Here is an 18,293-nt window from a genome sequence, read left to right as displayed (position 1 = left end):
TCGAGGGAACACCAACACAAGGCTCCAAGGCCACGGGGGAATCTTTGCATACTTGCCTAGGAAGTCCCTTAAGGCGTAGCCGTAGCTGAAGGATTCCTGGTGCCGTCGACACAACTATTTCCTGGCGCCGTTGCAAGGGATACATAGCAAACATCAGAAGTATTTCTGGCGCCGTTGCCGGGGATCTTTTTGAGGTAGCAGAAGTATTTCTCGCGCCGTTGCCAGGGAGGTGAAATCAAGATCTATCCAAGTAGGTCTCAGAAACTCTTCTCTTGCATTTACTTTTGTTGCCAGTTGCCTCTTGTTTTCCTCTCCCCCACTTCACATTTGCCATTTTCATTCGCCGTTTTCTTTTGCCTTTTTTCGTTCGCCCTTTCCCTCGCTTGCTTTCTGTTCGCTTGTGTGCCATGTGCCCTCAATATGCTTGCATCTTCGCTTGCTGAAAAACTAGTGATATGGATCCTCATACACTTGCTAGTCTCTTTAAGAGACCCACTCGTGTGGAACAAATTGCTAGTGAGTTGAGGGCAATTGACTATTTATTTGGAGTTTTGCGTAAGATGCGTGAATCTGAAAATTGTGAGGAAGAAATTCATGAAGTGATTCACGAGGGATCCTTGGATGAAAAGCACGATTGCAATGATTTCACTATAAATCCTATTAGTGACAATCATGCTAAAATTATGCAAAACCTTAAGCTTGGGGATGCTAGTCTTGCTTTGTCCACTACTTGTTGCAATAATCATGATTGGGGTGATGATCTTTCTTATGATCTTGAAAATTTGTTCAAACCTCATGATGAATATGATATTTGCACAATACTGAAAGTGGGATTGGAGAAGTCATGACTTTATTTGATGATAATCCCACTATTTTTGAAGAGCGTCAACTTTGCATGCATGTGGATCATGAAAAGAATATCCTATGGGATAGCTATATTGTTGAATTTGAATATGGTCCCACTTGTAATTGCTATGAGAGAGGAAAATATTTTGGTAGAAACTTTCATGTTACCAAATTACCTCCCATTATGTGGAGATTGCTATTGTCTCTTTCTTCTTCCTTGCATATGGCAACTATTGGTTGTCTTGACAATCTGTTTTCCTATAAAATGCCTATGCATAGGAAGTATGTTAGACTTATATGTGATTTTCACATGCTCTAGGATGCTCTCGTTGTGCTTCAATTCTTGTCTTTTGTGAGAGCATCATTGAATGCCTAGCTAAGGGCGTTAAACAAAAGCGCTTGTTGGGAGGCAACCCAACGAATCTATCCTTTTTCTTTCTGTTTTGTGTTTTCCACACTTTAATAATTCTGTTATGATTGTGTTTTTTGTGTTTCTTTTTGCGTTTGTGCCAAGCAAAACCTTTATGATTAGTCTTGGGGATGATCGTTTGGTCATGCTGGAAAAGACAGAAACTTTCTGCTCACGAAAAGAATTTTCATTTTTTTTCTGTAAGAGCTTTTGAGTTGATTCTTTTTGCTGCTGATTGCTACACAAATTCTTCAGACTGTCGTAAGTTTTCAGAATTTTTCAAGTACCAGAGGTATACGAAATATACAGATTGCTACAGACTAGTCTGTTGTTAACAGATTCTGTTTTTGTTGTGTTGGTTGCTTATTTTGATGAAACTATGGATAGTATCGGGGGGGGGGGTATTAGCCATGGAAGATTAAAAGTACAGTAACCCAACATCAGCACAAGTAGAATTTAAGTTTGCTACAGTACCTAAGGAAGTGGTGGTTTGCTTTCTTGTACTAATGTTATCACGAGTTTCTGTTTTAGTTTCGTGTTGTGAAGTTTTCAAGTTTTGGGTGAAGCTCTTATGGACAAAAAGATAAAGAGTGGCAAGAGCTCAAGCTTGGGGATGCCCAAGGCACCCCAAGAGATTCAAGGATGCCATAAAAGCCTAAGCTTGGGGATGCCCCGGGGAGGCATCCCCTCTCTCGTCTTCAATCCATCGGTAACGTTACTTGGGGCTATATTTTTATTCACTACATGTTATGTGTTTTTGCTTGGAGTGTCTTGTATCGTAGGGGTCTTTTATTTTTGTTGTGTCACAATTATCCTTGCTGCACACCTAGAGAGAGAGACATGCACTCACCGTGATTTTGTCGAGCTTCACTTATATCTTTTGATAGACAATTCAGCTCACATGTGCTTCACTTATATCTTTTGAGCTAGATACTTTTGCTCTATGTGCTTCACTTATATCTTTTAGAGCACAACGGTGCGTGGCTTGGTAGTTGATCTATGCTTTGAAAGTAGTCTCAAAAGGGGTAGTTATCCAAAGGGATACGAAAACTTCCACCTTCATGTGCATTGAATAGTTAGAGAAGTTTGATTCATCTCAATTAGTTTGAGTTGTGGTTATGGTAATATTGAAGTCATGCTAGTAAGGTGTTGTGGATCTAGAAATACTTGTGTTGAAGTTAGTGATTCCCGTAGCATGCATGTATGGTGAACCTCTATGTGATGAAATCTGAGCATGATTAGTATATTGATTGTCATCCTTTGCGTGGCGGTCGGGATCGCGCGATGGTTTATACCTACCAACCCTTTCCCTAGGAGTATGTGTTGAATGCTTTGTTTCGATTACTAATAAAACTTTTGCAACAAGTATATGAGTTCTTCATGACTAATGTTGAGTCCATGGTTTAGATGCACTTTCACCTTCCACCATCACTATCTTCTTAGTGCCGTGCAACTTTTGCCGGTGCACAAAACCCACCATTAGTCTCCCTCAAAACAGCCACCATACCTACCTACTATGGCCTTTTCAAAGTCATTCCGAGATATATTGCCATGCAACTACCACCATGACATGTGCCACCACGTCTACATTGCCATTGCATGATCGTAAGATAGCTAGCATGATGTTTCCATTAATGTCTATGCCATGCTAGATCATTGCCGTGGTACACTACCGAAGGCATTCCATATAGAGTCATTGTCACTCTAAGTTTTGAGTTGGAAGTGTGATCATCATCATTAATGGAGCATTGTCCCATGTGAGGAAATAAAAGAGGCCAAAGAAGCCCATAAAAAAAGAGGCCAAAGAGCCCACCAAATAAAAAAAATGAGAGAAAAAGAGAGAAGGGACAATGCTACCACTTTTTCCACACTTCTGCATATTAAGCACCATGATCTTCATGATTGAGAGTCTCTCGTTTTGTCACCATCATATAGCTAGTGGGAAATTTTCATTATATAACTTGGCTTGTATATTCCAATGATAGGCTTCCTCAAAATTGCCTTAGGTCTTCGTGAGCAAGCAAGTTGGATGCACACCCACTAGTTCTCTTTAAGAGCTTTCACACACTCGTAGCTCTAGTGCATCATTTGTATGGCAATCCCTACTCATTCACATTGATATCTATTGATGAGCATCTCCACAGCTCATTGATATGTCTAGTTAATGTGACTATCTTCTCCTTTTTTGTCTTGCAACCTCCACTACATTCCACACCATCGATATATAGTGCTATAACCATGGCTCCCGCTCATGTATTGCGTGAGAGTTGAAAATGTTTGAGAAAGTAAAGGTGTGAAATAATTACTTGGCCAATACCGGGGTTGTGCATAATTTAAATTCGTTGTGCAATGATGATAGAGCATAGCCAGACTATATGCTTTTGTAGGGATAACTTTCTTTTGGCCTTGTTATTTTGAAAGTTCATGATTACTTTGCTAGTTTGCTTGAATTATTATTGTTTCCACGTCAATAGCAAACTATTGTTTTGAATCTAATGGATCTGAATATTCACGTCACATAAGAGGAATTACAAAGGACACCTATGCTAGGTAGCATGAAAGCATCAAAAATTCATTCTTATCACTTCCCTACTCGAGGACGAGCAGGAGTTAAGCTTGGGGATGCTTGATACGTCTCAAACGTATCTATAATTTTTGATGGTTTCACGCTGTTATCTTGTCTTCTTTGGTTGTTTTATGTATCTTTTTATATCTTTTTGGGACTAACTTATTAATTCAGTGCCAAGTGCCAGTTCCTGTTTCTTTCCGTGTTTTTGACTCTTTTCAGATCTGATTTTGGAACGGAGTCCAAACGGAAGAAAAACCCCGAAATGATTTTTTTACGAATGGAAGAAGATGAGGGGGCTTTTGGGCCAAGCCAGGTGGGCTCCAGGGAGCCCACAAGACCCCACTCCGCCACCAGGGGGGAGGCGGCGGTGGGCAGGCTTGTGGCCTCCCTGGCCGCCTCCTGACCTAGGTCTTTGGCCTATAAATTCCCAAATATTCCGCAAAAAATTAGGGGAGCCTCGAAAATACTTTTCCGCCGCCGCAAGCTTCCGTTTCCGCGAGATCTCATGTGGAGACCCTTCCCAGCACCCTGCCGGAGGGTACTTTGGAGTTGGAGGGCTTCTTCATCATCATCATCGCCCCTCCAATGACTCGTGAGTAGTTCACTTCAGACCTACGGGTCCGTAGTTAGTAGCTAGATGGCTTCTTCTCTCTCTTGGATCTTCAATACAAAGTTCTCCATGATCTTCATGGAGATCTATCCGATGTAATCTTCTTTGGCGGTGTGTTTGTCGAGATCCGATGAATTATGGATTTGTGATCATATTATCTATGTTATATATTTGAGTCTTTGCTGATTTCTTATATGCATGATTTGATATCCTTGTAAGTCTCTCCGAGTCTTGGGTTTTGTTTGGCCAACTAGATCTATGATTCTTGCAATGGGAGAAGTGCTTGGTTTTGGGTTCTACCATGTGGTGACCTTTCCCAGTGACAGTAGGGGCAACAAGGCACACATCAAGTAGTTGCCATCAAGGGTAAAAAGATGGGGTTTTTATCATTGGTTTGAGATTATCCCTCTACATCATGTCATCTTGCTTAAGGCGCTACTCTGTTCTTATGGACTTAATACACTAGATGCATGCTGGATAGCGGTCGACGTGTGGAGTAATAGTAATAGATGCAGAAAGTTCGGTCTACTTGTTTCAGACGTGATGCCTATAGAAATAATCATTGCATAGATATCATCACGACTTTGCGCAGTTCTATCAATTGCTCGACAGTAATTTGTTCACCCACCGTCTACTTACTTTTATGAGAGAAGCCACTAGTAAACACTACGGCCCCCGGGTCTATTCACATCCATCGTTTACTCCTCCGCTTTTACTTTGCTTTGTTACTTTGTTGCTTTCAGTTCTCACTTGGCAAACAATCTATAAGGGATTGACAACCCCTTCATAGCGTTGGGTGCACGCTTTTGTGTTTGTGCAGTATCTTGAGACACTCTTCCGCCGGATTGATACCTTGGTTCTTAAACTGAGGGAAATACTTACCGTCGCTGTGCTACATCACCCTTTCCACTTCGAGGGAACACCAACGCAAGGCTCCAAGGCCACGGGGGAAATCCTTTGCATACTTGCCTAGGAAGTCCCTTAAGGCGTAGCCGTAGCTGAAGGATTCCTGGTGCCGCCGACACAACTATTTCCTCGCGCCGTTGCAAGGGATACACATCAAACATCAGAAGTATTTCTGGCGCCGTTGCAGGGGATCTTTTTGAGGTAGCACACGCGTCCTTCTTCAAGATGAAGTAGTCATCACAAGACCGATGACCATGGTACAAACGATCGAAGATAGCCTCGCGCATCCAAAAACGTCGATGAAAATGGTCAGCGAAGAGTGCATCTGAAGCAAAAGTAGTCGGCCATCAGTGTCAAATGACCGTGCAACCCGTTGAAGTTGAACCCTCGATGATACTTGATAGATCCCTTGAAATTAAGAACACACTCCTCCACATGCTTCGTGTGTTCAAGGGCCGCTTGTATCATCGTCCTCGTATCCGTGTAGTCCTCCTCGTCGGACGACTCAATATAATGTTTGTATATGTACCCCAAATCAGAATCCATCGCAAAAAAGGAAGAAGAGGAAACATTTGTCAGCTCCAGCAATTCATCGAACATTTGTTGGGCATGATGAATATATCACTTGCAGATGGTACCTGGCGGGGTGGTCGGAGGACAGGGGCTGAATGGCGACGGAAGAGAAGCGGGATGGAACGCTGGAGGTGACGAAGACGTAGAGTTTCGACAGGGGTGTGGCATGACGGCGGGATGGTGGAGCGACGGTGAAGGCAAGAGAGAAAGAATGAAGGAGGCGCGGGTTCGAAAAGGGTTTTGTATGGGCCTGAGGTCGGATTCCTACGTGCCTGATGTCAGGACTCATGTAAAGCCCTTTACTTTTGTCTCGGGTTTATCGAAAAAGGTATGTCTGGATCATTCGACGAACTGATACAAATCCGTATAGGATAGGTTTCATGGTCCGGATGGATATGAACAATTTGAGGTTTCGCCGAGATGCCCTTAGAGCATCTCCAATAGCACGTCTAAATGGACATGTATACCAGTTTTAGATGGCATGGCCCCAAAACCAGCATCCAACAGCTCATCTAAACGGACGTCTAAATGTCCATATTGTCTAAATGGGACTCGACATCGTCCAAAGCTCAACCAAAAGCCAGTTTCTCCTCCCCGCGGAGACCAGGAAGAGGAGCGCCACCACCGCAAGAACGCCATCGTGCCGCACCACCGGGCCGAGGTATGCCCTTTTTTCTCCCATGGACAGAGATAGAGGAGGGGATCCCGTCGGGCTCCTGGATCCACGCGCTGCAGTCGGGCTGGATCAGATGCCACCGCAGCTGCCATGCTCGAGGTGAGGGGAGATCCGCCTCCCGCCGCCGCGCTCGGGGAGGAGGAAAGGGCCACCGCTGCGCTCGGGGGTGGAGGGGAGGGTCGTCGCCGCCGCTGCGATCGGGGGTGGATGGGAGGGCCACCGCTGCCGCTACGCTCGAGGGTGGAGGGGAGGGCCGCCGCTGTGCTCGGGGGTGGAGGGGAGGGTCGCCGCCGCCGCTGCGATCGGGGGTGGATGGGAGGGCCACCGCTGCCGCTACGCTCGGGGGTGGAGGGGAGGGCCGTCGCCGCCGCTGCGCTCGAGGGTGGGGGGAGGGGAGGGCCGCCGCCGCCGCCGGTCCGCTCGGGCGGGAGGGGAGGGCCGTCGCCGTCGCTGCGCTCGGGGGGAAGGGGAGGGCCGTCGCCGGCACGGGAGGGGAGGGACGGGGTCGCCGCGCAGGGGAGGGAGGAACAGAAGCATGGGGAGCAAGGGGGTTAAGCGGAAGCAAGGGGACATCATGTGAACTAAATATGTCCACTGTAGGTTAATTGAATATGTGGTCGTGCTGTACAGGTTAACGGAACATGTTTAGTGCTGGTACCACTAAATGTGTTCAGTGGTACCAATGTTACTACTACTAGGTAGGTTATATGATGTCGTGTTATATGAAACTTGTGTCAAATTTTTTGCTGATGGAAGGCGACGAGAGTTTTTTGGGCATGTTGAACTTAGTTGTGACTTTGCGTCATGGCCGCATGCCCGGTTTGGCATATACACAGTAAGATCGGCTTATAATCTGATGCGTACGGACCAGTTTGCAGTTGAGCGAAGCCGGTCGAGTCGCGGATCTTCTTCTTCAAGCCTTGATGGTGATGTAAAACAATGGAAAATGCTTTGGGCTGCCAAAGCACCGGGGAATATGAAGGTCACTCTATGGAGATTTGCCCACGACTGCTTGCCGTGTGGCCATCAGTTACAGAAGAGGAAAATTCCAGCCAGGACCTCCTGTATTTTCTGTAACCAACATGAGACAATAGAACACTCGCTGCTTTTCTATCAATTTGCTGACAAGGTTTGGACCCAGGTCAAGGCCGACTTCCCAGTTCAACTTCGGCGAAGTGTGTTCTTCTCTCCTAGAACTTGGGCGATGGATTTCCTGAGTAGATGCTCCAACATTGAAGCCACAACAGTTATGGTGACTATGTGGCACATTTGGGATGCCAGGAATTCAGCTCGGGAGGGTGGCGCTCTTGTCCATCCTAGTGCTGTCGCTTTGAAGGTTAAAGCTTACCTTAATATGATTCTGCTTCACCTATACAACAATGATTCAGTCCAAAGGTGTGTGTCCTCTTCATCTCATAAATGGATACCACCGCCGGAAGGAACCGTGCTGGTTAATGTGGACGCGGCAGTGTTTGCTCCTACTCGACACATGGGTGCTGGAGTGGTGATCCGAGACCACCTTGGCTCGTTCCTGGCGGCTAGTCGCGAGCTCTTTCAGGAGGTCACCAATCCCGAACTGGCGGAGGCACGTGCTGTTCTTCACGCCATCGTCTTTGCGCGAGCAGAGGGCTTCTCCAAGGTCATTATCAGCTCCGATTGTGCTTCGATGATCTAGCGGCTGACCTACCAGGCGTCGGATCGATCTATACTTGGACCTGTAGTGACCGACATCAAGACAGTGGCCTTGTCCTTTGAGTCGTGCGTCTTCAAGCATGTCTTCCGTGACTCCAATGTGGCTGCTCATCTCTTAGCTAGATCGTGTGCTTCTTCTGTTAGTTCAGTGTGGCGTGGTGTATCCCCGGATTTTATCCGGCTGACAATTTGTAATGACATTATGGTTGCTTGATCAATAAAGTGCACGATTATCTCAAAAAACTTGAACATATAGCAGTTTGAAAAGTAGCTGTTGCAAAAGTGTCTTAACTTGGATGTCTCAAATGATAGTGAATTGATAGTTACAAAATACTAATAATATAAAAAAAAAGAATATAGACGTTTTGTTGTGAAACTAAATGTGTATATAAAAAAATCTTTATAAACTATTGTCTATATAGATATAAAAACATCTAAATTTTGACATGTCGGGATGCTCTTAGAGCTATATAAGGGCAACAATATCTATATTCACATGGAAAATTATCGAGAGGCAGATGTGATCTGAGGTCTAGAGCCACGCGTCCGTGAAACGCCGGATTTTATTATTGTGCCTGTCACACCTGTACTTGGTTTTGGTGACAATCGAGCTGACTTTAATATTGTCGCAAACCAACAAGACACTGGATGCATAACTAGAACCTTGCGAGCACACACACCATATACACAGGGATGTGCACCAGCTACATAGCACTCACACACGCGCCAAACCAGAATCAGTACTGTACATAGAGAGCGAACACGTCCGTGGAGCTAGCGAGGCCCATGACGACGTACAGGGTGTGCTGCTTCCTCCGGCGGTTCCGGCCGGCGTCCAACGAGCCGTCGGAGGCCATCGGGGACGTGTTCCAGGCCTACGCCGGCGCCGACGGCGCGCTCGGGGAGGAGGCGCTCAGGAGGTTCCTCCGGGAGGTGCAGGGGGAGGCCGGCGACGACGACGTCGAGGCGGCGGCGAGGGAGGTCATGGCCTTCGCGGCGGAGCACCGGCTGCTCAAGAAGGGCGGCGGGGGGCTCACCGTCGAGGGCTTCCACCGGTGGCTCTGCAGCGACGCCAACGCCGCCCTCCATCCTCGCCGTGGGGTAAGCTCTCTACACCTCGATCCATCCGCCCGTACTAATCAAAACAGTTATCTTCTTCCTCCTTAAAAAATGTCAGAAGGAACTCTTCCAAGAAAACAGCTTCTACGATTTTCCATGGTTTGAACTGGACAAAGATCCTGAAATATTTTTCTACTAGTTAGTAAATACATAAACCATGCATGTTCTCGCTTCTCAGCAGTGCCATCGAATGTTCTAAACAAATTGGTTAATAGGGGGCTGAAAAGTTTAGTTTTCTTTTTAAAATCACTTATGTTGATTGATTGATTGATTGATTCCTGGTCAGATATGGCTAGACCAGTAACAAAGTAGAGCCGATAATAATTTTATAAAAAAACAGGTTGGTTTCTGGGAAAATGATTTAGCTCCTCCACTTATGTCAACATGGTACAGCACAGTCATAGGTGAGTGACCAGTACTGTGGACAAGCAGTTTAGGCACATGTGCAATGTCCCTGATGTATGGATCATGCAGCAGTGCTTAAGCTTGTGCGGTGCCGAGTGACGCCAAGATTACGATCTTTCCACGTACTACTAGCTCTAACTAGCCACAAGGATTTCTGTCTTTTGTTTCTGCTTCTCTCGGTTATTTTGGCAGAGACCTAGCTAGAACGATTGGCAATCATCTTCATAAGATGATGAAGCTGTTTAGTAGTAATATCCATGATACTATTCTTCGTAACTTTTGGGAATTGTTTTCTTGCGGGAAATTATGCGGTTGATTGATTGATTGATTGATTGAAGGACATCTCTTGTGTAAACTTGACAGAGAATCTGTCAAATCTTAGTTATGAAATCCGAGTCAGGCCATACAACCCGTAGGAATTAGATTCCACGTCAATTAGTTGGGTAAGCATTCTAAAATTCATGTGCGATGATATTGCAAGAACTGCGCGGCCACATTTCGAGTTCTTGAAACTACACAAAATTTTGTGCAACTTTAAATTTCATGATATATGCATGTAACTCTATTAATTCAGAACTACAACTACTTTATATTCTATAGTAATAAGGATCAGCGGAGGAGTTCTTAACCTTTTCTGCTTGTGTTGGACGTGTGTGAGGGAGATAAGGTTCCCCTTATATACAAGCATACACTTGACACTTTGGAGCAGTTTTTAACCTGCTGCCAGTGCATAAAGCTATCAAATTGGACCACTTCCCACGTTTCCGCAAGCATTTAGATGTACATACAGATTCAAGCTTTTCCCATAAAGCATTCTCAAACAATCAACCAATGCATCATCATGATGCGGAGGCAGGGTGATCCTCCTTTTCAAAAAAAATAAAATAATGCTCAAACAATCATGCATGCAACATGTGAGGTTAAAGTAAACAACTAAAGGACACTAGGTACATGGTACTTAGTGAACTAAATCACCTGCTCCCACGCTTTGAGCTAGTGTTATTGGTTGGTTAACTCACTATGTCTAGTGATTATTTGTTTATCAAAAAGTGCCCTGATGAAATGAGATGTCGATCACATTATTAAAATGTCCTTAAACAAGTAAATATATTCCCGCCTAGAAAAAACAAGAAAAATATAAAACCTTGGAAATAAGAACGCAACGACGGGTTGAGTCAACACGGCACATGAATGGTTCAATGTAGACGTGCTTGGGTATCAAGCTCTTCATCTGTCCAGAATTTTATGAGTCTCACATGGTCTGGTCTTGAGGTATGGGTGGGTTTGTTATTGGACATACTACATGATCTAGCTTCAACTGTCTTTGGAGCAGAGTGATAAAAAGCGGAGTATCATTATTATTCTGTTAGCTACAGTCCAAAATGGCATTCGTCTACCAACTTGAATACTAGAGAAAACATGAAGCTTCAACTTTGTTGAACTCGGCATACGGTTTTTCTTTTTACAAGATACAGCTGGTGGACCAAAAATATAAATGTACACGTAACGCTTCAAACCCCCTACAATAATAGCTAGGCGGCATTTCTTCCGGGACTTCATTTGCCCGATGTTGTCACATACTGAACCTTGCATGGCCGGTGAGCTAAAGCGAAATCTGCGCCAAAAATGGTTGGAAATGACTTACTATTTCAGTACTCCTGTGAATTAATTGTTCTTTATTTTTGCGGAATGAATTAATTGTTTAATAACGATGTTTGGATACCCCACTGGTATGAGTAGATCCTTGGGTCCGACCCTACATTATTGGCTTATAGTTAACATTAATTTCCTCCCAAACATTCTTCGCTCGGCCGCTGATTCATTCAAGTCCGGGGGAGAATTAATTTGTTGGAACATATCATGACTTTGTTCAGTGTAGTAGAAAAAACAAATCATATGAATTATAAGTATTTAAGTGGCCCATATAGAATGTTTGGACGGTTATGTGCGTGGATCCTTTGGCCCGACTCTGACCTATGATGTCGACCTATTATTGCGTATTATTTAAAGTTCTAAATAGCCGGCTATAGCCCAGCTATGGCGGGACTGCTTGATCAGGTGCCGTTATGTGGCATAGCTCGTTAAACTTACAAAATAGCGGGTCATTAGTTAGCGAGCGCTCCTTCGAAAGATTCGCAGCGAGCATTCTCATGCGCCGCAACTTGGCGCGTTCTTAGCCGCTGCCACATGTTGCGCTCTGAGCGTTTCCTTTGATTTTTTTTTTATTTTTCGCACGCATTTTCAACTTTTTAGATTATTTTTTCTGATTTTTTTGTGTTTCGGTGTTTCACCGGTCTTTCTTAGTTTTCCCGCAAAAAATGTGTTTTCTGTTTTTTTCGCGAGGAGCATGGTTTTGCTTCCGCAAGAGGCATGATTTTTTTCCTATCACGAGAGAAACGGTTTTTTGGTCCAGTTTTTTTCATGAAAAAAAGTTCATCAAAACCTATCAACATGGGATCTAGTTTTAAAGATCTTGACGCAACGGTGAAAACGGTTCGAGATTTGGACGCACGGTTTAAGAGATAAAACGTTTTAAAAACATAAATCTACAAAAAAGGGAAAACTACCAGGTTGTGAGAAGTGATACGCATGCAATGCGCCACTTGTCGTAACCTAGAGGGGTGAAAGTAATCTTTAAAAGAAGTACTTTTTAATTAGTGATTTCGGGCTATAGGCTAGCTATATAGCTGCTTTGAAGGGCGTCGATATTTAACACTGATTTGGTAGCTGCAACCGTACTTTCCTCTTGGCCGGCCGTATGTACGTATATATCTCACAGTTGGTGGCGGGGAGCTTTCTCCAACCATTCTTGTGTTTTTCATATCTGTGGAAAATTTGGTGCAGGTTCACGATGACATGGGTCTGCCGCTGTCGCACTACTTCATCTACACGGGCCACAACTCGTACCTGACCGGGAACCAGCTGAGCAGCGGGTGCAGCGAGGTGCCCATCGCCAAGGCCCTCCGCGACGGCGTCAGGGTCATCGAGCTCGACCTCTGGCCCAACGCCGCCAAGGACGACGTCGAGGTCCTCCACGGCAGGTATGATCGAGTTGCATTCATTTAAGGAAAAAAAAGGTTAAAATTCTCGACCTCTACATCAATCGATATATACAACCATTGAGTTCTTGCATGGACGGTTTTTCTTCTTTGCCCCTACACTTGTTGGTAAAATTAGCTACTGGACAATGACGACATACAATACACATCTGAAAAAATTGATGGAAAACGAAACGAGAACAAACACATGATTAGACGTCGATCATGATGAGGCTCTAGACAGCGTCTCCATCATCCAAAGATAACGTGATTACAGACGATGGAATGCTTTGTTGTAGCACGTTTGGCACCTACGTTAGAATGATTTTGGTGTCCCAAGAATGACGCCAGGGCCCAGCTTAAGCCTAATGCTGTGAACGACCTCCAAAAAGGTGCAAATGAAGTTTCCTTTTCTTGACAACAATTGATAATCAAGTGTTTTTTTGGAGGGAGATAATCAAGTGTTTTATTTGTTGAGAACAAGTGAAAACAAACCTTTATTTTACAAGTATAAGTGAAAACGATTTAGCTTTTATAGAGGATTTTACTGTACTTCATTGATCAACAGCAACGTTCAGGGAATTATATTACAGGATTATGTTGATTTTTTTTAGGGATACTGGATCATGTTGATAGATATATAATGTTGTCTTAGCCCCAAGTTACTGAACGTTTTGGGGGATTCACACCGTCGACGAGATCGGAGATAGAGTGCACGGTCAACATGAGTGGCCGGTGATGCCGCAATGGCGACTGACGGTGGTTGCCGTTGTGGCAGCCCTTTGACCAATGAGGTGATGTGGGTTTGCGTTTTGCAGAACATGGACGTCGCCGGTGGACCTGATGAAATGTCTGGAGGCCATCAAGGAGCACGCCTTCATCTCCTCCCCGTACCCGGTCATCCTCACCCTCGAAGATCACCTCACTCCCCATCTTCAAGCCAAAGTAGCAAAGGCATATTCCCGGATTCCCCAATATTATATTGGCCTTTTCCTCATCTGTAGTATTCAACTCTGAAATTCAGGAGGAGATTTGATAAAAATAATATGCAAAACCTTAGTTTGGCCTTCGATAAAAACGTCATGCCTTGTCGAAGGCCATATTAAGATGAAGCATTTTTTGGAAATGTTTTAGTATATGGGAAAAAGGGTTTAAAAAAGTATTTGAAGAGCATTGAATTTCCATGCATTTTTTAAAGGATCGAATGATGACCATGTGTGTCTGATCATGTCGCAGATGATCAAGGAGACATTCGGGGACTTGCTCTACCTCTCAGAGTCCGAGGCAATGCCTGTGTTCCCTTCCCCTGAGGACCTCAGGGGCAAGATCATCATATCGACCAAACCGCCAAAAGAGTACCTTGAAACCAAGAGCAGCAAGGAGGAGGCCCAAAATGGTAGCACAGAGGAGGAGAGCGTCTGGGGGGATGAGATCCCCGACAACAAGGCTCAGGTGGCTACTGCTTGCCAGGTATTCTCTTTTACTTGACATGTTCTCTAGTATGGTGTATGGTACCTGACCTTTATAAATTTTGTACATGTGGAAAATATGAAATATATAAGTAATGATATAGTTTTGAAAATAATATATAACAAAATCGTTAAACAAGATTCAATGTTTTACCTTCTAGTTGCAATCTGGTGACAAAATTTACCCTGTTTAGTTTCTTTTTTCCATATTTTACCTTTAGTTGCGACTTTGTGATGACTATTTTCCTATTTCATTAAATTTTGCAAACTAACAAGACAGATGCATGTGTCGAGAAGATATGACAACTGACTAGATAGACAGCTCAAGTTACTCAATGCATATTCGTTAGGTGTGTATCCGATATGATGCAGGAGAAAATTAATTGGTACAATGCCACATTTGTTTGGTAGAATTAACACAATTTCAAGGACTTCAATGAAGTGTGAGGCAATTTGATATAATTAGGCACTTTCATAACAAATGCGAGCCCACGCTATCTGCACAGTAAGTGGATCTAGTTTTTCAGTTTGGTGGACATAATAAATTAGGTAAAATCTACGACAAGATAAATATGCAGCAAGACTTTTCTTTAATAATGTAAAAGATCCCAGAAAGTCACAACTCAGGGGTAAAGGGTGGAATCTACTTAAATTCATTGATCTCAAAATTACTGAAAGCCTAAACTACAATGATGAAATGGTCACAAATTTTGCACTAAAACAGCCTAAATATATTCAGGTCTATGATGTAACAGCTGTGAATCTGATGTGCAGGTTTCAGAGAAGGACAGCGAGCGGTATGTGGAAGAGGATGAAGAGATGGAGAAGAAGGTACAATTGGGGGTCAATGCAGAGTATAAAACTCTCATCTCAATCAGCCTCACCCGAAGAAAGCACGACATGGATCAGGATCTCAAGGTTGATCCCGAGAAAGTGTCTCGGATGAGCTTGGGGGAGGCGGCATACGAGAAGGCCACCATTACACATGGATCTGAAATTATAAAGTGAGATTAATTTAAGTGTCTTTTTGTGTGACATTTTGTTTCTTCAGCGCTCGCTGAATTAAATTTAAGTTAATACGGTAGATTAACGAATCATCGGTAATTTTCTTTCAGGTTTACACAGAGGAACTTGCTACGGATTTTCCCAAAGACAACGCGCATTACTTCGTCCAATTACAATCCACTGATGGGCTGGAGTTATGGAGCTCAGATGGTTGCAGCAAACATGCAGGTAGCATCTATCATTTTCTTCAGGTACCGAAACCAAGCATTTCCCAATTTGACTTTGAAATTTTCTGGCATTCTGCAGGGCCATGGAAGGAAACTATGGCTGACTAAAGGGATGTTCCGGGCAAATGGTGGTTGTGGTTATGTGAAAAAGCCTGATTTCCTTATGAACACGGATAAAATGTTTGACCCAAGATCCAAATTACCAGTGAAGACAAGGCTCAAGGTGAGTGAAGTTTTCTTTTTTCCTATATGACGAACCACGCGAACACAAACACACACCATGCTAAATCACTGTTATTATGCAACATTTTCCATTTGCCGGATTTGCTACAGTACTTTAGTATGTAGTTTGCTCCCTTCTCAATGCTGCTACCATCTGAAGGTGACTGTCTACATGGGAGACGGGTGGCGATTTGATTTCCGCAAGACACATTTCGATAAGTGCTCGCCACCAGACTTTTATGCAAGGGTCAGTCCTTGCCTCATGCATCAGATAATTGATCAGTGAGATGAAATGTGATCTAATTACTTATTGAAAACTGTATGTCTAATGTCTGAAAAATAAGTGCAGGTGGGTATAGCAGGAGTTGTTGCAGACACAATGATGAAGGAGACGAAGGTGATCATGGACAACTGGATACCGACATGGGACCACGAGTTCGAGTTCCCGTTGGCCGTGCCAGAGCTCGCGCTGCTCCGGGTCGAGGTGCACGAGTCCGACAACCACCAGAAGGACGACTTCGCCGGCCAGACCTGCCTGCCGGTCTGGGAGCTCCGGTCTGGGATACGCTCCGTCAGGCTCTACGCCCGCGACGGCGAGGTGCTGCGCTCGGTCAAGCTCCTCATGCGCTTCGAGTTCTCATAAAGGATCGAGCTCGCGAGCTTTTCCCTGTTCATCCTGGCGATGTTGGTGGTGTGTGTAAAAAGATTGGAAATTTTTGTTCGTTGGTACCTCTGTCATTGTGGGCATGCTCTTGCTGTATATGATGTGATTAGAACTCAATGTGCGACTATTATTTGTCATTGGGTGTTTGTTGGGTGAGCTAATGAAGGACCAAAGATTGTTCAGCTAGTGTACTCAAGCCAACACAAAGGCTTTCTGCTGCATATGGACTTAACTTCTGAAGACCTGAGATTAGTTCTCCGGTTCCGTTAACTTCGAATGAAACCATACATCGATTCAGGCAAGTTTCAAGCATGAACAAGTCCAAAGGCAAAGTAAATTAGATCATTTTACATGGCCCGGGCGACCAAAACTGTACTCAAGCACACACAGGTACTGTTGGCCCAGACCCGACGCCGAGTACTTTCCGACGACGGCAGCGACCGACGACGAAGCGAAGCGATCGATCACCCGCAATGTACAGCTAGCCAAACTAGCAATCCATCCTTTGACCTGTGTACGTTGCCTGATGGATGTGGTACACACGTACGAAACAGCTGATCGATCCTTGCGTTGATCGATTCAAGCAGCCATGAACACACACGTACGCGAGGACGCAGGCTTATTGCCAAAGGCTCATATCGAGCCTTGTTTCTTATCTTTATTGCTTTTGATTCTCACGGTGGTACAAAGAGTACAGAATACCTGAGTATTTATATTAGTTAGCTAACCTGCTAACTAATCTAGTCCTACTCGGTATACAATTCAATTTCTAATAGGATATGTACACGTCCAGTGTACACTCCAGCCAACAGGGGCATCTAGTCGGATTTAATTCCAACAATCACCTCCTTAAACACAACGTCGTTACGTTACAGCTTCGACGCCGATCCTTCATTGCATCTTGACGATGATACGACCGGCACACACAGGTACGATGCTATCAGGTGGGACTAGGAGTAGCTCTTCACACGATAAAAGCTCAGCTGAAGAACCATGCACACCCGGACTTCACGTGCGGTGCCGCCTCCGGTTATAGCGACCAGTTTCCTAGGATATATGCAGGCTGTCAGTGAGCGACACAGTCTTCGTTGTCATGTTGGGCTGCCAGAGGTCAGAGATTTGGAGCTTGTCCCAGAGCCGAGAGGGGATGAGCTGCTGACTTAGTGGCCTCCTCAGATGATTTGTCACTAACTCTGACAAGGATCCCAACCTTGATCTCACCAGTACCAAGGACATAATCATCCAGTTTTTGACCGTTCTCAGTATATTCCCTATCACCTAATTCACAGACATCCAAATGGTATTTATTAAAAATCATGGGATTCTTAAATTTTCATATAGACCGCATAGTTGCTGCACATGCTGTATTAATAGCTTTTAAGGAGTTTTTCATGGCATATTATGGATCTCTTCATATTTCTTTCACAGGAACTCTAAGGGTGTGTTTGGTTTGGGAACAAAGTGGAACGGAATGTCATGGTTCCAATCCACTGGAATGGGTCGGTTCCGTCCTTGTGTTTAGTAGAGGCGATTTAAAGGAACGGGATGGTTACATTTTGATGTTTGGTTGGAGGGATGGAATAGAATGGATTTGTTCATCTTCCTCTCATGCATCTCATCGTCGCCATCACTACACGCCATGGGAGAGTAGAGATGATGGGGATGCAAGGGACAACCGCGCTGGAGAGTCCTTGAGACGACGGGGACGCGAGGGATGGGGGCTGCTGCGGCTGCGTGCTCCCGGTGGCGCGTGCTCCTGGCTGCGGCGGCGCGTGCTCCGGGGGGCGGCGCAATAGATGCAGGGGGACGGCGGCGCAGCAGAAGGGGCCAGGTGGCACATCAGATGCAGGCAGTGGCGGCACA

The 18,293-nt window shown here is 44.6% G+C and overlaps 1 protein-coding gene across 1 annotated transcript; it reads left to right on the top strand.

Moving 5' to 3' along the window:
• Positions 1 to 8,905: 8,905 nt before the first annotated feature.
• On the top strand, positions 8,906 to 16,612 carry LOC123411548 (phosphoinositide phospholipase C 2-like). The gene is made up of 9 exons (XM_045104546.1): positions 8,906 to 9,382; positions 12,650 to 12,846; positions 13,662 to 13,797; positions 14,080 to 14,313; positions 15,087 to 15,316; positions 15,428 to 15,545; positions 15,624 to 15,767; positions 15,927 to 16,013; positions 16,116 to 16,612. The coding sequence occupies exons 1-9, from the start codon at positions 9,068 to 9,070 to the stop codon at positions 16,407 to 16,409; spliced, it is 1,755 nt and encodes a 584-aa protein (XP_044960481.1). The 5' UTR covers positions 8,906 to 9,067; the 3' UTR covers positions 16,410 to 16,612.
• Positions 16,613 to 18,293: the final 1,681 nt, after the last annotated feature.

This window comes from Hordeum vulgare, chromosome 1H, assembly GCF_904849725.1.
Source record: "Hordeum vulgare subsp. vulgare chromosome 1H, MorexV3_pseudomolecules_assembly, whole genome shotgun sequence".
NCBI classification, from domain to species: domain Eukaryota; kingdom Viridiplantae; phylum Streptophyta; class Magnoliopsida; order Poales; family Poaceae; genus Hordeum; species Hordeum vulgare.
This window is presented reverse-complemented; position numbering and strand designations above follow the sequence as displayed.